The sequence below is a fragment of the Oncorhynchus tshawytscha genome, linkage group LG01 (assembly GCF_018296145.1).
Source record: "Oncorhynchus tshawytscha isolate Ot180627B linkage group LG01, Otsh_v2.0, whole genome shotgun sequence".
NCBI lineage: Eukaryota > Metazoa > Chordata > Actinopteri > Salmoniformes > Salmonidae > Oncorhynchus > Oncorhynchus tshawytscha.
This window is the reverse complement of record NC_056429.1, coordinates 28,872,719-28,895,406: the sequence shown is the minus strand read 5'-3', so window position 1 is coordinate 28,895,406 and position 22,688 is coordinate 28,872,719. Positions and strand designations below refer to the sequence as shown.

Here is a 22,688-nt window from a genome sequence, read left to right as displayed (position 1 = left end):
TTTGAGTAATCAAGGTGACAAACATTGACACATTCAATACCGCCGTGCACACTCTTGCCTGCATCTAGCTGATCTAGGGTGTAATTATTAGTCACAACAGTTGACAACGAGAGTGTCTATTGGACAAATTTAGGTATTTCTATCCCCGTTTTTGTTCCGTGTGCTTCTGTTTAGGAAAAGACTATATGCAGAATCGTCGGAATGAATACACCCCTGATCTCACGCAAATACAGTTCACTTTCATAGCAGACACATGCATACAATACAGAATGATCGTTGTAGAATTTCTTCTTGCATCTATGTACTCTCCTCATCTTTTCCCTTCACTTGTGGAATTCAGTGCACAATACATCAGTTGTCTGAGACCAGGCGAAAAAACCTTTCCAAGCCAAACCTTCATATCATAACCGCTAACCGCTACACACAGCCTTCATCATTGTCACCATATAATGTCATAGCCAACATAGCTACTAGAACTAATGCATTAATAAACCCGCTACAATCATGCAGTACAGTCACAAAGGCATTTAGCAGTTGCACCGGCGGGCCCCGTTGGCAATACATCTATAAAACCAAACGCTTACCTTGACTTGGAAGAGTTCCAGTGTTGGATAGCCAGCTAGCCAACATAGCATCCCTCTCTGTTTGAGCCAAGTGTTTGAGTAGGCTTAACAAGCTAGCTGCATTCCCTTACTAAGTATGTCAAAGTTTAAAAAAACAACAACTATGAAATACAGCTAGCTTTCTCCATCTCTCGCTTCTCCTTCATTTTTGAAGAAATTAATTTGTTCAAAACTGTTAAAAAATTGTCTCTCTTTGAGTCAACTTCTCATCACATTTTATGCACTGCAGTGATACCTAGCTGTAGCTTATGCTTTCAGTACTAGATTAATTTTCTGATCATTTGATTGGGTGGACAACATGTCAGTTCATGCTATAAGAGCTCTGACATGTTGAAGGACGTCCTCCGGAAGTTGTCATAATTACTGTGTAAGTCTATGGAAGGAGGTGAGAACCACAAGCCTCCTAGGTTTTGTATTGAAGTCAGTGTAACCTGAGCAGGACGGAAACTAGCTGAGGTTAAAGGCCCGTGTGTCGACAGTCTCTCTGGATGGTACAAAGTTAAACGCCTGGTATTGTTTGTTTTTACATTGTCCCCACACAGGAACAGCACAGCTTCACTTATTTACCTGGTAAACACTAATCACACAGGATGCTTTGTAAGGTTTTTCCTCACAGCGATTTTCCGTGATGACTGACTCCCTCATATTCTCATTAGCAGGTGATTCCAGAGAGTATGACTCTTCCAGAGAGTCCATCCCTTATTTGATGATTAATGTTGAGACTGGTGTAAATGCAAATGACCATAAATAGATCATAGGTCAGTGTGACAGTTTTCTACAGTGTGCAGTGATGATGTATGACAGTCCTGGGGTTGACCAAGGTGCTTACGCCCAAGGAAGTGTTCACAGAACCCAGTGCCCACTGAGTGTCACTGACATCATAGCACATGTCATAGTTTGTCGCTCACAAATTGTCACTATTATAGAATCACCCAGTTCAACTATTTAGTGTCTCTAAACAGAGAAGTTCTTTATGTGATATTTTGATTCAGTTTATGGAAATGTAACATTTAGGGTTCCTAATGTATGACTGGCTCATATTACGTACAGTAAAACAGTGAACTTTGCAGTTATTGTTCAAACAGGCGTCATTGAAATCGAGATAAATTGGCAGTTTGGTTTAAAAACCCTGTGTCCTCCATGTAAGACATGAGTTGAGTAAAACGGTTGAGTCATTCCACCTTTGACCCATCACTCTGCATGATATGTGTAAAGATATTGTACTGCATGTCATTATAAAGACAGTGAAGCAGATGTCTTTAGTTTCCCTCGAAAACGGCCAGAAAAGACTGAGTAGTGGTGTGTCTAATGGACTGAAGACGATCGGTAATTCTAAGGGACATGTACTCTGCTGGAGACCAGTGTCTTCACAGTTGTTAAGTATGCAGTAGTCTCTCCGGGCACAACGGGATTCAGATGCAATCCAAATGTACATCTGGCAGACCTCTGGGAACACTGACAGACCACTTAGCTAGTAGCTATACTAGCTACTAGTTAACGTTAGGAGCTGGATTTTCCTGTCTTTGCAATTTGTTTGTTTGTGCTCGTTAGCATTTAGCTAAAAGCATCCATGAGATTTCGCTATTACTTTTACCTTGTGTGCTATGCCGGTAATAATGTAAATCCCGGGGTGGCAGAAGAACGGTATGATGGTTTGAAAATCTGGATACCGCCCATGCCTAGTACAACCCTCTCCTCCTCTTCTCCTCCCCCCTACTGAGGGGTAGTTTCCACTGAACAAGGTGTGTGGTGAGGGTTGTTTCAAAAGTGTGGGTCATTATTGGGTGTGTGGTAGATAGAGGGCAGGGTGTGAAGTTCTCTGATACAGGTTGTCTCACATCGGCCAGTTTTAAGAGAACCGTTTGAGGAAGTAAATCAATCTTTGGAGGCCCAGGTCATAATAGAAAGGTCAAGTGTAAAGTTGTTGGGCATTTCTGGGGCTGATCAAAGTCAAATCGCTTATCGGCTCAAATGGATCGATATCACATTACCACAGTGGCCCCTGTCGGCATGCAGAGAGCGAGAGGGGCCGAGGAGGGCCAATGTCTGGCTGGACTGGAGGAAGCCAGGAATTAATTTCTGATGGACAGCGCTAATGTCTTTCAGACCAGGGCCTGGAGCTACAAAGCGTTCTCCGTAACACGAATGCTGTGTGGCAGGCATGCGACGAGCAAGACCATCTGTTTACCAGACACTCACACACACACAAGCACACACACAGGCACACTGTCAGAGGTGCCAAACGGATCGATTAGCAGACAAGGGGTGTGAGGAGCACAGTGGGGGGGAGGGTGGCAGGAAGACTCAGGGTCAAAGGGAGATGGTGTCCCATTTCAGCACATGCTAAATCAGTTACCATCTCCACCACACAAAGCCCAGCCTCCTCACACAATCCACAAACCATCTCACTCAATCTAGATAATAAGTGGATGGTTTCCAATTACGGTAGTGTTCAACTGAAAGTTGATAGCGCCTCTCATATGAACCATACCAGCTCAAGGAAATGATTCCTGAAATGATTGCTATTTCTGGCCCATGTTTGTATCCTGTAAAGGATTGAGCTGACCTTTTCAGACTATTCTGGTGTCAGGCGTGTGTTAGAGAGAGCTGGTCTGGTTTGATGTGAGCGGTGCCAAAGAGTTGGGGTTGTGTGTCAGTCAGCTGTGGATGAAGCATAATGTTACTGAACATGTACGTTTGATTGTAGCGAGCACATTGTATTGCTGCTACAATGGTGAGGACTACTGCCCGAGCTCTCTATTTGCAGGGTGTGGGTGTCTGTACAGTGTATCAGTATATCAGCCTCGTCCTTTGCTCTTACCCAGAGGGATGCGCTCTAAGCCACAGAGCAGAGCACACTGTGCCGACCATATTAAAACACACTAATGCCTTCTCCCAGGCCTTAACCTGATACCCTGGCATGCTACATAACAGACAGATTCTCTCTCCTCTGCCTCTATGCACATCTGGGATTCAGATTTTCCTGTTTGTCAACAAAGGCCTTCTAGAGACTGAAATTGAGCAGAAGGATTTTTGGGGTTTGGGGTTTTGAGCTGCCGTCTCTGCACGTTTCTGAATGCGTGATCATTCTGTACTGTACGAGGCCTGTTGTTATCCCTTTACAAGCTATGTGTTGGATGGATGAAACAGGACAGTACTGCTCTGTCCCTCCCTGGTCCTGGTTAGCTCCCTTGTGGCTACTGCTGGTTTATGAGGACAGCAAAGTGATGGCTAGCCTAACTTTGACTGGCAAAAATGTACTGGGTTGGAAGAAATGGTCAGACACAATTGAAAACAAATCAATAGAATCCCATCCTTGAGTTAGAGAGGACTTAAACAGATTGGAAATGTTTTTTCCTCCCCTGAAAATGAGTGAATCTGTAAAGGATGCACCCTCGCTGACTGTTCCACTCTCAAAAAAGTCTGGTAATAGACAATGCCCTACAATAATGTAGTGTTTAACCTAAAACCACATAATCCCATACAGTACATGATGGATTTGAGTTGAGTTTGTGTCAGTGGGGAATTAGCCCCAAACAGAGCTAAATGTTTATTATGGGTGATTATTTCTCTGCTGATGTTCTCTCTCTCTCTGGGTGGTTGTGGTTCCTCTGATTGAATAGGCATCTCTGCATGTTAACTCCCTGTCTCCCCGGGACACTCGTCTTATTAACCTTATTACATACAGGAGCAAAACATCTCCTCCATCAATTCCTCCTCTATCTAATTAAAAAACTCTCGCTTTTTCCTCTTAAAATTTGAGTCAGTGAAGAGGTATTAGACTACAACAAAGTGTAGGAGGAATTAGATTGTGGTACCCACAAGGACACACACACACACACACACACACACACACACACACACACACACAGTCATCAGTATCTCTTAAGGCAGTGTTTTATTAAGTTACCATTTTGCTGTCTCACTTCTCCCCCTGGAACTGTTCTATTTACACTGGCAGGAACAGCTCTTATTCTGAGGGGACTAATTTTGTCCAAAATACCCTGATTCTATTAACCCAGAAATGAGCCAAAATAGTCTTGTCTTTAGTTTCATACATTGGTGTTACCTGGTTGTGACTGTTGTGGTCTAGTTAACTATAATTTACTGTGATTCTCTGTGAAAGGAATTTCATTCTCCTGACTTCAGTTGTTCAGAAGCAGTAAAATACAGTGCCTTCAGAAAGCGTTCACACCCCTTGACTTTTTCTTCATTTTGTTGCGTTACAGCCTGAATTTAGATTTTTTTGGTCTCTGGCCTACACACAATACACCATAATGTCAATGTGGAAGTATGTTTTTTGACATTTTTACAAATGAATTAAAGATGAAAAGCTGAAATGTCAATACGTTTTCAACCCCTTTGTTATGGCAAGCCTAAATAAGTTCAGGAGTAAACATTTACTTAACAAGTCGCATAATAAGGTGCATGGAATTACTCTGTATGAATAATGGTGATTGACATGATTTTTGAATGACTACCACATCTCTGTACCCCACGCATACAATTATCTGTAAGGTCCCTCAGTCTAGCAGTGCATATCAAACACAGATTCAACCACAAAGATCAGGAAGGTTTTCCAATGCCTCGCAAAGAAGGACATCTATTGTTAAATGGATTTTTAAAAGGCAGACATTGAATATCCCTTTGAGCATGGTGAAGTTATGAATTACACTTTGGATGGTGTATCAATACACCCAGTCACTACAAAAATACAGGCGTCCTTCCTAACACAGTTGCCGGAGAGGAAGGAAACCTCTCAGGGATTTCACCATGAGGCCAATGGTAACTTTAAATCAGTTACAGAGTTTAATGGCTGTGATAGGAGAAAACTGAGGATGGATCAACAACATTGTGGTTACTCCACAATACTAACCTAATTGACAGAGTGAAAAGGATGAAGCCTGTACAGAATAGAAAAAATATTCTAAAACATGCATCCTGTTTGCATCGAGCCACTAAAGTAACACTGCAGAAAATGTGGCAGAGCAATGTCCTGAATGCAAAATGTTAGGTTTGGGGCAAATACAACACATTACTACAGTTGTACCCTCTCTGAATTTTTAAGCATAGTGGTGGCTGCATCATGTTATGGGTATGCTTGTAATCATTAAGGACTGGGGAGTTTTTCATAAGATAAAACAAGAAACAGAATGGAGCTAAGCACAGACAACATCCTAGAGAAAAACCTGGTTCAGTCTGCTTTCCACCAGACACTGGGAGATTAATTCACCTTTCAGCAGGAAAATAACAAGACCAAATCTACGCTGGAGTTGTTTACCAAGAAGATAGTGAATGTTCCTGAATAGCCGAGGTACAGTTTCGACTTAAATCTACTTGAAAATCTATGGCAAGACCTGAAAATGTTTGTCTAGCAATGATTAACAACCAATTTGACAGAGCTTCAAGAATTTTGAAAAGAATAATGGGCAAATGTTACTCACTCCAGGTGTGGAAATCTCTTAGAGACTTACCCAGAAAGACTCACAGCTGTAATTGCTGCCAAAGGTGCTTTAACAAAGTATTGACTCAGGATTGTGAACACTTACGTGAATTAAATATTTCTGTGTTTCATTTTCAGTAAATGTTTGAACATTTGTTAAAACATGTTTTCACTTTGTCATTCTGATGTATTGTGTGTAGATTTTGAATTCAGGCTTTACTTAATACTTTCTGAAGACACTGTAACCATGGTGGAACCCCAAAATACTACCTTACAAGTATTGCACTGTATTTTCCTTTGGAAGGGGTATTTTCACTGCGGTTATATGAGTTACCTCATATTCCATATATAGGTTGGTAATCAGTGCTGGTTGTGCTATCTGGGCTGCGGATCAGCTCTGGGGTAAATAGATCCACGTGTCTGCTGGCTGTTTGACTGACAGCCTGTCACATCCTCTTTGCCATCGTACAGAGCGTGCTCAGATAGGATCTCTGGGAGTTAGGCTGGCCTGTCTTTGATCCACTGGGCCCGGGCTCAGCTCAGCCGGGCCAGCCTGACTATGTGTTCTTACTTTGGAGCTATGTATTTTCATGAGACAAGCGGTACTACTGATTGTGAGGCCTTTTCTCTCACTAGAAAGAACACATGGATTAGTGTGACAAATAATCAATCATTATTTCCTCACATAAAACTATAGGCAGATTTGTGAGTGTGTACCATTTTATTTGATTCGAATAAGATTAAAAGCAGGGTTTTCTAAACTCGGTCCTCGAGACCCCAAGGGGTGCACGTTTAGTTTTTCACCCTAGCACTACACAGCTGATAATTTGAATCAGCTGTGTAGTGTTAGGGCAAAAACCAAACCGTGCACCCTTTGGGGTCCCGAGGTCCAAGTTTGGGAAACGCTGGATAAAAGGATATTTGACTTTATCTGATTCTGAGAAGGTTTGTGGGAGTTCTGTTTGCTTTTCTTCATCATTGCCCAGTGAGGATCTTCTCAGAACACATCTACATCATAATAACCTCTACCCGAACCTAACAACCATAGAATCCCTTCATAATTGTAGTTCCTGTGAGGACCTACAGCCTGGAGAAGGGTTTCCCTGCATAGAAAAGCATCAGAGCACAACCAGAGGCAGCATGGCTAGAGGGAGAAAAGGGCCTTGAGAAGAACCAGATTTATGCTCAGCACAGGTCCACGGACCAACTTACTATTGAAAGTTAGAATAGTAGAATGAATACACAAGATGCAATTAAAATATTTGGCTGTGCATCAGCAGTTTTTCTCTTATGTCACTTACTGACATTCACTCACTCATGTCACCTAACATTGTTTAGATTGGTAAATTAGTCTAGCCACCTATCTAAACTTGTAATCATGGTCAAATGACCAACTGCGGGACCCCTTTGATTTTGTTAGTCATTCTCACTCAGATATCCTATTAAAAACTGCAAACATTTCTCTCTTCCCCATGGCAAAATGAGTACAATTGTATGAAATTAGTTAATACTGCAACATATTTTCTATGCCCAGTGCTTCATTTGTAAATTGGCAGGTGCCGGAACAAAAAGTTTGTAGCCTAGGGTCCGGGAAGACCTTTATTATGTATTTATACATCATTTTACATGACTGCAGACTTTGGCAGAATCTTTTTCAATGCCGAAAAATGTATTGAAATGACAGGCCACTTTGACACTGAAACTGAGATCATTAAAAACGTCTTGAATCCATCAATAGCCAAGGCCGAGGTGTGTGGAGACACACATATTGTACAATATGAGGAGGAAATTATAGTCCTAAAAAAGCTTTCCAGTTTAACTGAATCATCCAATGATGCGCAGCTCACTCATCAGCAATGGCTGATGCCCTTGTGTCAAAAGCCTCTCTCTTGTTTTCCTTTGCAAAACAATGCTGTTTGCTCAATAAGCCTATTTGGAAGTTGGTAACATATTTGGTAGCCTAAAGGCAGATTAGTCTTCTCTTTTCAGCAGGAGCCATTTGCTTTCCAATCTGTGTTTTCCCACGATTGTATTTGCAATATTGCGAAAGCCCTGTTTTGGCTGCATGCTATTCACTGACAGATTTGCCACATGTTCCCAACTGTAGGCATGGCCTGTTATTGGGCTACACACAATCCACAGCTAGACACATTTAAAAAAAATTTAAAATAAGCTATTGATCTTCTGTGACTAAATTATAGGCCTACTTCAGGTGTAGTCTTCTGAATTATTGCATTTCTTTCTGAACAGACAGCAGTAATTCTATAACTTCTTGGCAAATGTATTTCAATTCATCAGGGCTGCTGCCAGAACCTCCAGAACCCTTCCCGTGGCTATGAGTACATAAGTACAACGCTGGAGAGATGAGTTGCAGGCTAATGTCTATCAGAGCAGAGAGAGGGAGAGCGATCATAGAAAGTAAATGGCATTCTAGTTCTGTGAGAGATACAGGCATGCTTCTCTCTCTCCCCACAGCAATGGACATGCATTTGTCTATAGGCTACAATGTTGTGCAATCCAAAAACCTGGGCCGGACAAACTCAAATCATTTCTTATCAGGCACGTTTTCACAATGTTTTTTAGGGGGAAGGGGAATTACAGAGGAGGCAACTCGAATTAACCCTGATTGCTTTTATTACATTTTTTACATTGCAAACAGTGAAAAAAAGAATTATGCCATGAGGGGTACCAGATCCTGGCAAATGGGTTCCTGGAAGGAAACAGTCCAAAACTGAGAGGTGCCAGATCCTGTTCCGACAGGATCCGGCTCAAATTAAGCACTGTCTACGCCCCATGGCAAAATGTGTAGAATTGCAGGAAATGAAGTATATAAAACTTGTTTTTCTTTGCTATCAAGAAGGGGGCTGTTCAAATGTTTTGCTCGCAAGGGCCCCCAAAAGGCTAGGACTGGCTCTGACTGCATGTGGGTATGGATGTGGGTACGCAGACCCATGAGCCACTGTGGCCCTCATGATGAGTTCAGATTTTTTGTGGCCCCCATCAGTGTCAGAGTGCAGTGTAGTGCATCGGTGCATGGCAGCGCCAGCAGCTCTAGTTTAGGGGCAGGGGTGGCATAAACATGAAGATCTCCCCTCCCGTCTCTCTGCGGCACTGCATCAGAGCTGGAGGCCCGGCCGGCAGGAAACAGATAACTTTGATCAGGGTCTGCATGTGGCCAGCCGCAGCGCAAAAATTTGGATTTTCCCCCTACATTTTTTTCATGCCTCCAATTCCTCTGAGCTTAGATCTGCTCTGTTTGAAGATTACCGTGGTCATAGTAGTTTTGGGTGGATGTGTGTGTATATATGTCTAGTGTTTGATCATTGTGTAGTATTTTGTGTTTCAAAGAGTTTTTTGCATACTGCCTAGTGTGTAGACAAATGTGCGCTTATCTAAACTACTTAAGAGCATCTGCACACTGTATTTGTAATCCTCTCTATTGATTTTGATGTTTCCTTCTCGCCGATGTGTGTCGATCCTTCTGTTGATGCTTCTCTCTAGGTGAGCGGCCATACCAGTGTCCTTACTGTGACAAAGCATTCAGCAAGAATGATGGACTGAAGATGCACATTCGCACACACACTCGGGTAAGTCTCTTTTCCACACCCACTTCTACCACACACTCTCTCCTCTCTTTGTTCCAGGAACAGTTTGAGGTGTTGGTGTTTCTCTGCCACATGGAATTGGTTAGATTCCCCTTTACCTCCTTCTCCTCCTCTTTCCATCCTCACACCCCTACGCGTGTGTGTATTCACACATGTATGTCTCTGTATGTATTTGAGTGTAAAAACCAGTCATGAAAGCCAAGGAATAATGATGGTGATGGAAATGTATACAGTTACATATCACAATATCAGGTTTGTACAATATCATATCAATATTTGACTCCCAAGTCCCCAGTTTCTTTTTTGCTACTGCAGGTAGTTATCTAGCGCTATTCGGTTGTACCTGAACCAACACTCTGATATTTTTCATTCTATAGCTTGTTCTCCATCTTCTTTTTAAATAGTGAGCCAACATGTTTTCAGCGCTTTTATTTAATGACTGATCAAAACTCGTTTATTCATTGCTCTCTCTTGTCTCTCTGTAGTAGACATTGTGAGCAATATGTTTGGAACATCAAATCGCAACAAAATTGCAGTATAGAATCTAGGGCTGACCCCATTTAGTTGACTGGTCGATAGAAATGGTAAGATATATTGGTGTAACCTACAAAGCTGGTGTAGCCTATTACCAGCAACTTCAGGAGTGTAATGGCAAAATCTGTGAAGGCCAGCAGCAGCGGGAGGAGGGGGGTCGGGAATATATATTTTTTCTGGTTAGGCTATCTTGATCTCTGGCTCCCTCTTGAGTCATTTGTGTGTCTTAGTTATTTAATCAAACAGCGTGCTTAAAACATCAGACAAGTTTAGTACGTATAGTTGATTTTATAAAAACACATAGGGTGTGTCTATATATGGAAAAATAGATATTTAAACATTTTGACCAATTGATTGGTTGAAAGAAAAATTGACTTGATTGACTAATATTTTTTTGAGGGGTAAGTGACAGCCCTAATCGAATCACAATACATATCGAATCATGATAATATCGTATTGTGAGGTCCCTGGCAATTCCCAACCCTACCAAGGAATAACAGTAACATTCTGGATCTGTTTTCGTTGAGAGCTGTTTTTGCTGCCGGATGTTTTTAACCACCAAATGAGCTAGGAAATAACTTCTTACTATGACATGACTTATGGTGTATTCCATAAGTCACATGAAATATCCTTAAGCATACTTTTCTGTTTTTATGTAGGAACATCTACACATGCTACTGTGTTTATATTTGCAATTGTGTGTGTCTACGATACACTACATGACCTAAAGTGTGCAGACACCTGCTTGTCAAACATCTCATTCCAAAATCATGGGCATTAATATGGAGTTGGTCAACCATTTGCTGCTATAACAGCCTCCGCTCTTCTGGAAAGGATTTCCACGAGATGTTGGAACATTGCTGTGAGGACTTGCTTCCATTCAGCCACAAGAGCATTAGTGAGGTCAGGCATTGACCACAGATTTGGAAGCACAGAATCGTCTTGAATGTACAGTTGAAGTCGGAAGCTTACAAACACTTTGGTTAGAGTCATTAAAACTCCTTTTCAACCACTCCACAAATTTCTTTTTAACAAAATAACATTTTGGCAAGTCGGTTAGAACATCTACTTTGTGCATGACACAAGTAATTTTTCCAACAATTGTTTACAGACAGATTATATAACGTATAAGTCACTGTATCACAATTCCACTGGGTCAGAAGTTTACATACACTAAGTTGACTGTGCCTTTTAAACAGCTTGGAAAATTCTAGAAAATTATGTCATGCCTTTAGAAGCTTCTGATAGGCTAATTGACATCATTTGAGTCAATTGGAGTTGTACCTGTGGCTGTATTTCAAGACCTACCTTCAAACTCAGTGCCCCTTTGCTTGACATCATGGGAAAATCAAAAGAAATCAGCCAAGACCTCAGAATAAAAATTGTAGACCTCCACAAGTCTGGTTCATCCTTGGGAGCAATTTCCAAACGCCTGAAGGTACCACATTCATCTGTACAAACAATAGTACGCAAGTATAAACACCATGGGACCACGCAGCTGCCACACCGCTCAGGAAGGAGACGTGTTCTGTCTCCTAGAGATTAACGTACTTTGGTGTGAAAAGTGCAAATGAATCCCAGAACAACAGCAAAGGATCTTGTGAAGATGCTGGAGGAAACCGGTACAAAAGCATCTATATCCACAGTAAAACGAGTCCAATATCGACATAACCTGAAAGGCCGCTCAGCAAGGAAGAAGCCACTGCTCCAAGACCGCCATAAAAAGCCAGACTACGGTTTGCAACTGCACATGGGGACAAAGATCGTACGTTTTGGAGAAATGTCCTCTGGTCTGATGAAAAACGAATAAAACTGTTTGACCATAATGACCCTTGTTATGTTTGGAGGAAAAGTGGGAGGCTTGCAAGCCAAAGAACACCATCCCAACCGTGAAGCACGGGGGTGGCAGCATCATGTTGTGGGGGTGCTTTGCTGCAGGAGGGACTGGTGCACTTCACAAAATAGATGGCAACATGAGGTAGGACAATTATATGGACATATTGAAGCAACATCTCAAGACATCGGTCAGGAAGTTAAAGCTTGGTTGCAAATGGTTTGTCCAAATGTTCAATGACCCCAAGCATACTTCCAAAGTTGTGGCAAAATTGCTTAAGGACAACAAAGTCAAGGTATTGGGTTGGCCATCACAAAGCCCTGACCTCAATCCTATAGAAAATGTATGTGCAGAACTGAAAAAGCGTGTGCGAGCAAGGAGCCCTACAAATCTGACTCTGTTACACCAGCTCTGTCAGGAGGAATGTGACAAAATTCACCCAACTTATTGTGGGAAGCTTGTGGAAGGCTACCTGAAACGTTTGACCCTAGTTAAACAATATAAAGGCAGTACTACCAAATACTAATAGAGTGTACACTATGTAAACTTCTGACCCACTGGGAATGTGATGAAATAAATAAAAGCTGAAATTAATCATTCTCTCTACTATTATTCTGACATTTCACATTCTTAAAATAAAGTGATCCTAACTGACCTAAGACAGGGAATTTTTGCTAGGATTAAATGTCAGGGATTGTGAAAAACTGAGTTTAAATGTATTTGGCTAAGGTGTATTTAAACTTCTGTCTTCAGCTGTATGCTGTAGCGTTAATATTTCCCTTCACTAGAACTAAGAGGCCGAGCCTGAACCATGAAAAACAGCCCCAGACCGTTATTCCTCCACCACCAAACTTTACTGTTGGCACTATGCATTCGGGCAGGTTGCATTGTCCTGGCATTGGCCAAACACAGATTAGTCCGTCAGGCTTCCAGATGGTGAAGCGTGATTCATCACTCCAGAGAACGCATTTTCACTGCTCCAGAGTCCAATGACGGCAAGCTTTACACCACTCCAGCCGACGCTGGACATTGATGTGTTGATCTTAGGCTTGTGTGCGGCTGCTCGGCCATGGAAACCCATTTCATGAAGCTCCCGATGAACAGTCCTTGTGCTGACGTTGCTTCCAGACGCAGTTTGAAACTTGGTAGTGAGTGTTGCAACCGAGGACAGATTATTTTTATGCGCTACGCACTTCAGCACTCGGGTGTTTCGTGTTCTGTAAGCTTGTGTGGCTTACCACTTTCCCCCTTGAGCCGTTGTTGCTCCTAGACTGTTCCACTTCACAATAACAGCACTTACAGTTGACCGGGGCAGCTTTAGCAGGGTTGACATTTGACGAACTGACTTGTTGGAAAGGTGGCATCCTATGACGGTGCCACGTTGAAAGTCACTGAGCTCTACTGCCAATGTTTGTCTATGGAGATTGCATGGCTGTGCGCTCAATTTTATACACCTGTCAGCAATGGGTGTGGCTGAAATAGCCAATTCCACTCATTTGAAGGGATGTCCACATACTTTTGTGTATATATGGTGTACCAGTCCCAGGTGTCCATAAATGCTTATCTACCCATCTCCAGCGCTACGCTTTAGTTGATCTGCTCCATGCTCAGCCAAGCTGTAGAACCTAACACCCAGGAATAGAGGTTCACACACCTCTGCCAGGCAGCCAGGAATAGAGAGGAGTCCTGTCTTGCCAGTCAGTGTCTCGCTTTGCAAACATGAAAGCTGAAGGACTTTTTTTTCCATGAGGAGATTCCAGGACACTCACGTAGGCTTCTCCCACAGTTATTTCTTTTTAAAGTCTGGGGAGGATAATGATTACTACATAGAGCTGTATATGGTGGACTAGAATACATCCACATGTAATAGCAATCTCACAGCAGACACTGAGCACAGTTTGAAAGACTGTGATTGGGTTCCTGACTGTACATTGTGAGGACATGACAGGTGTCGTTAGTGTTGATACGATGAGCATGTAAATGTACACTGACTCAGAGCTTGGACCAAGCTGCTCAGGGTGGGGAGAGGAAGAGCATGGTCACCCTGCTCTCTCATGAGGTCATTTCCTGCCCGTGCCTCCGCACTACTTCTCTACCCACTGAAGTTCTCCACCTAATCACCTAATCACCACTTTCCATGAGGTAGGTGTGTGTGTGTGTGTGTGTGTGTGTGTGTGTGTGTGTGTGTGTGTGTGTGTGTGTGTGTGTGTGGCCATGGTACTGTATATTTATGTACAAGTATTTATTTATGACTTTTTACATGATCGTTAATTCATACGAGTATGCCCTGTCGGTTTTGTTGACATGTTTCAAGTACATTTCCTGTTTGCTCAAGCACACATCAGTACGTTGCACTCTATGAACCTGGACTGCAGGTACAGTATAAAGCTTCTGACCTAAAATAGTACAGTGGAAACAGGCAGCTGGCGGCACAGGGACACTCCTATCAGCTCCTATTCTCTAGCGAGGACTTGATGAAACATTCATGTTTGAATTGAGACATGGCTTTGTGTGTCCCCGGCTCTGTCTTTGCTCAGAGCACCGTGACTGCAGTAGTGAAATATGGGCTGAGCTGACACACAGCAGAGAGCTGGACGATGAAGTCACCCCTCAGCAGAACAAATGCCATTTGGCTGAAGGAGCTCCAGCTCAGTGTTAATGTATAGTTTAGAGATGGATCTGTTTAGATTTGTGTGTTTATCCCACATAGCAAACCATCGGCAACTACAATAGAACACATGTGATTCGTATAAAGCGTCTGACATGTTGCCTGGTCAGAGATTTTTTATTAATCTCTTTAAGTTTCTCTGATGGTGACAAGAGTGATCTGACTGTAAACACACTGATTAAAATTCCACTGGTTCCCTCTGTGGGGGTGCCTGTTTGATTTTGTTTGACTTTGGCCCAGAGTTCTGAAGTTCCATCAGAATCTTCCAAGCTCCTCTGTTTTCAGTTTGGAAACCTCTGAACGGGTTTTACTGTAACACTTTTTCATTTGTCAGTTATAGCTGGTCCTTATTGGTCCAATATAGCAGTCTCTGATTGGTTCATCACAGCATTAAGTGAACGGACCAGTTTAGATGGGTATTAGCAATACGGCAGTTGCTCCACCTTGCCCTCTAGTAGGCTAGGCGGAAGCATCACCATATTGCTAATTACCTCCAATTCTTTCAAAGCCATAAGAAGTGCCTAGGGGTATATGGGTTTGATTTTGTATTGGATTACAGAGGATGTTGGTTTAGAGATGACCATTGACCACGTTTGATATGAAAAGTGATCCTACTGGATCTCTTAGAGTACATAAACAGAGCTTTATCCCTCCATTCATAACCCCGCTGGCTCCTGACTGGACAGATTCAGAAATGAGCCAATCAAAGGGTCAGGTTGAATGTCACAAGGGTGAACATCTGCCGAAGAGCAGATACAGATGTTACTGGGGTCACAGTGATGCATTCTGGGTCCTCCACATCACCCCTATACATCTGTGTGTTTTCTTGACCTCTGAACTTGAACCTTTTTTTGGTTTTCTATATGTCATTCAGGAGGAAGTTTTCCCCTGAGTGTGAAAGTGATGCTTTATTAGAAAAGTGATACCAATTAAACTAGCAGGTTTATCTGGCGGTTTACAATACACAAACCGTTACTTATGTTCTGGTTTGGTCTCCACACCCAAGTTACTCACACACCCACACACACTGTTAGGCGTCTCTCGTTTTCTTTCTCACTCACACTCACACACACACTCATACACACTCACTCATATACACACACTCACAGACATATGCATTGAACCTGATCTTTACCTCCGGTTGTATCCTGTGTCATTGGCCACTCCTTGTCCCGCCCACATGATAGCTCTTTTCCCAGGACCCTTACTTCCTGTATTCACCCGGTTCCCATGACAACTGTGCACTAAATGGGTAGAGACTTTGCTATCAGTGAGTTTTGTCAAAAAGAGCCACAGAGTGTCTGTCCACCCAGAAAATCACGCACACACACACAAAACACACACCCCCACAGAGCGATAGGAGCTTTTGAGTGACACCCAGACAGGCCTCTGAAAGGCACAGAGGAAATGTTCTTTGGTAAACTGATGAGGTGTGGAGAAGAGGGTGATATTCTACAGCCCCAGTGAGCCGGCGCACTGGTACATGTTCAAAGGGCTTTTCTGTGCCGTGTTTTCTTACGCTTTAGAGGGATCCATGTGTTCCTTATGGCCCCATACGCTTGCCATTTCCTCCCTACTGCAGGGGCTGTACAATCTCTCATTTCATATCTTCATAAACTCACTAGGGGGGCGGTGGGGTTTGAAGTGAGAGGATATGAGGGTGTGTGTGTGATTGTGGGTGTCCATTGTGTGAGAGTCCATGTCTCTGTTTGAGTACAGTATTTGTGTATAGTATACGGGTTGGCTGTGTGTTGAGAGGTGATCTGTCTGTAAGTGTGCGTTTGTTTGTGTGTCCCTGCAGGAGAAGCCATATAAATGCAGTGAATGTAACAAGGCCTTCAGTCAGAAGAGAGGTCTGGACGAACACATGAGAACCCACACCGGAGAGAAACCCTTCCAGTGTGATGTAAGTTCTGGGCCTTTGAAGTTGCTCCGCCGTTTCCTGATTGCTAAGTAAAAGACGCATAACCAAAACTTAAGAACGGGAAGCATAGAAATAGCGCACATAGAACAGATCTACCACTTCTTAGACTTGCTTTCAAGTAGAATTATAGATCTATAAATCACATTTCAATGTGAATTTGGTCAGGTGGCACCAAAAGTTACATATTTCCACTTTAACCTTAACTCCAAATGGTGTGGGGATACAGTACCAGTCAATTTTATTTTTTATTTTATTTTTTATTTTTTACTATTTTCTACATTGTAGAATAATAGTGGAGACATCAAAACTGTGAAATACATATGGAATCATGTATTAGCCAAAAAAGTGTTAAACAAATCAAAATATATTTGAGATTCTTCAAAGTAGCCACTCTTTGCCTTGATGACAGCTTTGCACACTCTTGGCATTCTCTCAACCAGCTTCACCTGGAATGCTTTTCCAACAGTCTTGAAGGAGTTCCCACATATGCTGAGCACTTGTTGGCTGATTTTCCTTCACTCTGCGGTCCAACTCATCCCAAACCATCTCAATTTGGTTGAGATCGAGTGATTGTGGAGACCAGGTCATCTGATGCAGCACTCCATCACTCTCCTTCTTGGTCAAATAGCCCTTCCACAACCTGGAGGTGTTGGGTCATTGTCCTGTTGAAAATCAAATGATAGTCCCACTAAGTGCAAACCAGATGGGATGGTGTATCGCTGTAGGATGCTGTGTTAGCCATGCTGGTTGTGTGCCTTCTAAATAAATCACAGACAGTGTCACAAGTAAAGCACCCCCACACCATCACACCTCATCCTCCATGCTTTACGGGGGGAACCACACTTGCGGAAATCTGTTCACCTTCTCTGTGTCTCACAAAGACACGGCGGTTGCAACCAAAAATCTCCAATTTGGACTCATCAGACCAAAGGACAGATTTCCACCAGTCTAAAGTACATAGCTTTTTTTTCTTGGCCCAAGCAAGTCTCTTATTCTTATTGGTGTCCTTTAGTAGTGGTTTCTTTGCGGCAATTCGACCATGAAGGCCTGATTCACGCTGTCTCCTCTGTACAGTTGGTGTTGAGATGTCGGTTACTTGAACTATGTGAAGCATTTATTTGGGCTGCAATCTGAGGTGCTGTTAACTCTAATGAACTTATCGTATGCACTTGAAGAAACTTTCAAAGTTCTTGAAATGTTCTGTATTGACTGACTTTCATGTACTCAAGTAATGATGGATTGTTGTTTCTCTTTGCTTATTTCAGCTGTTCTTGCCATAATATGGACTTGGTCTTTTACCAGATAGGGTTATCTTCTGTATACCCCCCTACCTTGTCACAAAACAACTGATTGGCTCAAATGCATTAAGAAGGAAAGACATTCCACAAATTAACTTTTAACAAGGCACACCTGTTAATTGAAATGCATTCCAGGTGACTATCTCGTGAAGCTGGTTGAGAGAATGCCAAGAGTGTGCAAAGCTGTCAAGGCAAAGGGTGGCAAACAATCTCAAATCTCAAATATATTTTGATTTGTTTAACACTTTTTTGGTTACTACATGATTCTATATGTGTTATTTCATAGTTTTGATGTCTTCACTATTATTATACAATGTAGAAAATAGTACAAATAAAGAAAAACCCTGGAATGAGTGGGTGTGTCCAAACTTTTGACTGGCACTGATTGTATGTGTACATATGTGTGTGCCCGTGCTTTTGTGTCCACGCTTATGAATGTGTGCTTGTGTGTGCATGTACTCTGCTCAGCCAGACTGTGGCACGGGGCCAGATGTGGGCTAAAACTCAATATGAGGAAGATAAAGATCTCTCTCCTCTGGAGAGGTCTAGTCGACTGATCTCACGTAAACACATTGAGAAGATCAGAGGGAGAAATTACCCTCTGTTTATAATACCGCAGGAGTAATAATGATTCTCAGAGAGAAACACGCGACCACGGGTCCTGCTGATGCTCTGGAAGGATCTTTTAAGACCTGTTAAAGTCTCTGGATCCCCCTCACTTTCCTCTTACCATGTCTGGAAATTGAAAACATCTTTCCTTCCACTGTTTTTATTCTGTTTTATGGAAGACCCACAACTGTGTCTTTTTAAATGACTAGAGTTTTACATCTCAAAGCCAATCAAATTGGCTGTTTCCTTAACCCTCAGAACCCTCTGACATGATGGGTCTTTTAAGCCCAGACTGGCTGGGTTAGCACTAGGGGGTTCGGGAAACGAAGGACAGTACTGTTATCAGTTAAGGCCATCTCTTTATTTTTAATAATTTCAAGGATGTGTTTGAATTCAATTTATGAAATGCATTGTTGATTCACTATTAAAGACTTTGAGTGCAATTCCTTTGGTATTTTGTATCTCCAGCCGTCTATGTGTTATGACGTGCATCCTAAATGGTGATTAAACCTGGTTGGTGATGTGATCACAGAAACACACACTCTGTCACAGGAACTTTAGGGGACTTCTCTACGGGTTGCATTTTGAATGGATGATATTTAAGTGTGAAGAAGACATGCTGGGAAGCCTGAGTCCGGGTGTTGAACTGCTGCACCCATACCAATGCAGGATTAAGATGACTGGTAGTGTGAAATGGAGTCGTTTTTTTGGGGTGTGAAAGTGATCATTTGTGATGGATGTTATGTTTAATTTAATCCCTCTTTATGTCGGGGAAAATAGGATTTCTATCTAAGCCTTCTCTCGTGTGATTTCCAGTACCAATTAAATGTGGTTCAGTCAGCTGGCAGTACCCATAATAGGGATTGTAAAGCTTAATATTGCTCTGCAGCATACTTGTTTAGTTTAGGACTGAATTAATTCAGTAAGATCCATCAGAGAGCTACTATAACAGAGATGTGTATGTATTGTAGTTAAGGTCTAATCCGTTCTAATCTCTGACAGAGCTAACTAACACACTTCTCTCTCCTCTGCTCTCTGTAGGTGTGTGATCTGTCATTCAGTCTGAAGAAGATGCTGAGCAGACACAAGCTGACCCACAACCCCAACAGGCCCATGGCAGAATGCTCGCTGTGCCATAAGAAGTTCACCAGGAACGACTACCTCAAAGTGCACATGGAGAATGTTCACGGGGAGACAGAGGGCTAGGACCCATCTACTGTATATGATACTACTGAAGATAAACTACAGTGAACTCCAAAAGTATTGGCAGAGTGACACATTTTGTGGTTGTTTTGGTTCTGTACTCCAGCTCTTTGGATATTAAATGATACAATGACCATGAGGTTAAAGTGCAGACTGTCAGCTTTTCTTTGAAGGTATTTTCATCCATATCAAAATTACAGAACTTTTTGTATAGTGCCCCCATTTTAGGGGCCCAAAAGTATTGGGACAAATCCACTTACAGTATGTGTATTAAAGTAGTAAAAAGTTAAGTATTGTGTGCCATATTCATAGCGCACAATGACTACATGAAGTTTGTGACTACAAATTTGTCAGATGCATTTGCTGTTTGTTTTGGTTGTGTTTCAGATTATTTTGTGCCCTATAGAAATGAATGGTAAATAATGCATTAGAAACATATTATATTCTTATTTACAATAAAAGTGACTACAAAATGACACTATTTACCATTAATTTCTATTTGGCACAAAATTATCTGAAACACAACCAGAATAAACAGCAAATGCATCCAACAGGTTTGTAGGTTCACAATCTTGATGTAGTTGTTGTGTGCTATGAATATGGGACCAAATACTTAACTTGTGGCTCCCATTAATTAATTTGTCCCATTAATATTATTATTAAGTGCTGGAGTACAGAGCCAAAGCAACAAAACATTTATCTGTCCCAACACTTTTGGAGTTCACTGTATATTTACAGTGTTAAACGTACAGGATGGCCTGCTATGCATTTCAGATGTAGCAATAAGCAGTCTTTTCTTTTTACGATTAAATATATACAAATGCAAAATATGGAAAAGATTAGAATTCAATATCGGAACATATCCTGCACATAGGAATTATGGAGTATGGAGTACATATTCAATTCACAGGGGGTTTGGATGAGGCGCAAGACCCACGCTGTTCTGATCTGCTTCCAAACCGCTCTTCGCTTCCTGTTTATACTTTACATTCAATTGAGTTTTAATAGGAAAGTTTGGGAGTGGCATGTCCAGACAATTCAGCGCGATACAATAACTAGCCTCGCTCCAAAAGTCTCTTTCCTGCTTATCGGCTTCTAGGTTCCCATCTTATGCCAACCGTACCGTGCCTTACTCCGTTACAGCTATATGACCAGGTAACACACTTCCCAAAGAGTTTGAAAGACAGAGATGTTTACCAAACACAGCCAGCCTACTCCCTTCCTCCAGCCCACGCATTGTCTGGAAATGCAATAAATTCCTTATTACTGTTGTCAAAGTTACTGTTACTGTTTGTCAAAAGAAGAGCAACAAATTGTTCATAATACTGTATTTCATGTCTGCTAAGACTGTTTTATATGGTTATTTCATATATTGAGGGACCAAGCAGTTTCTTTCTGTTTATACTCCTGTTTTTTAAATCCTGTATGTTAAATGGATAATGTATTTAATGGATGGTGCAATTGTGTATGTTTATCTGTTCTTTTTACATGGTCAGACCATAGCCTTCCTGTGTTCCACAGACTGTTACACATTTTGTATCTTTTACTATTCATCTCAAACTGTGAATATTTCACATCACACTTTCCTGTTTTGAAATGTACTTCATAAAAACCTCATTACTTACCAAACAGCCATTTACTCTGTTAATTCTAAGTATGTGTCGATTAACTGTTGATGTTGGGGTATTTCGGAAAACACTTGAGTTGATTAAATTTGTTTGCTTTGTTGTTGTTAATTTAACCCTTATTCTTGGTTTGGCTGGCAGTCTGCTGGGAGTTAATTGAAGTGTTTTCTCCCCCCCAGTGGCCACTGTCACCACTGATCACCGCTGCCTGATCTCTACAGTTCCCACTTTGCCTGATCTAAAAGCAACCCACTAAAGAGGCTATCTGATGGTTGCTCTACTCTCTTCTCTCCTCTCGCTATAAAGGGACTCATTTCTCACACTCACCCACTGCTGAAGCTCCTGATAGGTTCAAAGGCGTCTGTTTTGAAGAGTTTACTGAGTCTGTGAGAATTTCCTGAATGCCATCTGGATGCTGGATCAGACTCCCAGAGCTGGGAGTCTCTAAACTTGTCATCAAATAGTCTGTTAAGAGTGGGTATAAATCCTGTCATGTTTGACAGTCAGTCTCCGCAAACACATACTCTGGTTTATAAAACCAATGCATTCGGCATGTTTATTTTCTGTGTTTGGGTGCTTGTTTGTGTTGTTGTTTTTGTGCAAAATCCATCAATAAATCAGATGTATTAAACTGGTAACACCTATACCCCCCAGAGACTGATTAGGCATATGCTACTCTTGCGTGCTAAACACATGGGAGATGGTGGATATGGGAAGCGACATGTACATGCGCCTCTCCATTCAAAACCCCAGTGTTCCTGAGGACTGGGCGGCTGGCTGTTCTGCAGGATTCTCAGATCAGATGTGGCCATGTTAACCTCCACTCCCTCTGAAGCTGGGTTCACCACATGGCTGTCCGGGCCGGGCGTGGTTCAGCCAGCACATAGGTCCCTGCACACACTCTGCCCACTGGGCCGGCTGTGCTCGCTGTCTGTGCCCACTGTCTGCTCTTAGTGGGCAGGCCTCAGGGCTGAGCTGACGCTCTCAAACAGTCATTTTTTTTCATATTGTAAACAAAGTCAATATTCTCAACCGTGGAATTACCGTTTCCACACCTCAACGCAGTGTGTGTTTTCATGGGACAGCCCCCCATCTCCACATACTGAGCTGTAGTATCATGCACACCGGGGCTTCCAGCAAGTCAATGTGTTTCTAATGACATGTTTTTACTGGAAGCCCCAGTTCCCTGCTCTGCCTCCCCATCTGTGAGTGTGACCAGACTGGGCCCAGACCAGACCAGCGTCCACCCACAGCTCCCCACGCCAGCTACGCCCACTGCCATGGAGTGTCATTACCACACCAGCTGGGGTTTACAGCAAAAC

At 42.3% G+C, this 22,688-nt stretch overlaps 1 protein-coding gene across 1 annotated transcript in view; it reads left to right on the top strand.

The window, feature by feature from the left end:
• prdm5 (PR domain containing 5) overlaps positions 1-20,183 on the top strand; it is a 63,502-nt gene extending 43,319 nt beyond the window's left edge. Inside the window, exons 14-16 of the mRNA XM_024418410.2 lie at positions 9,568-9,653; positions 16,509-16,613; positions 19,580-20,183. Of these exons, the coding sequence (XP_024274178.2) occupies positions 9,568-9,653; positions 16,509-16,613; positions 19,580-19,744 (356 nt within the window). The 3' untranslated portion in view covers positions 19,745-20,183. The remainder of the gene's footprint in view (positions 1-9,567; positions 9,654-16,508; positions 16,614-19,579) is intronic.
• The last annotated feature ends 2,505 nt before the right edge of the window (positions 20,184-22,688 follow it).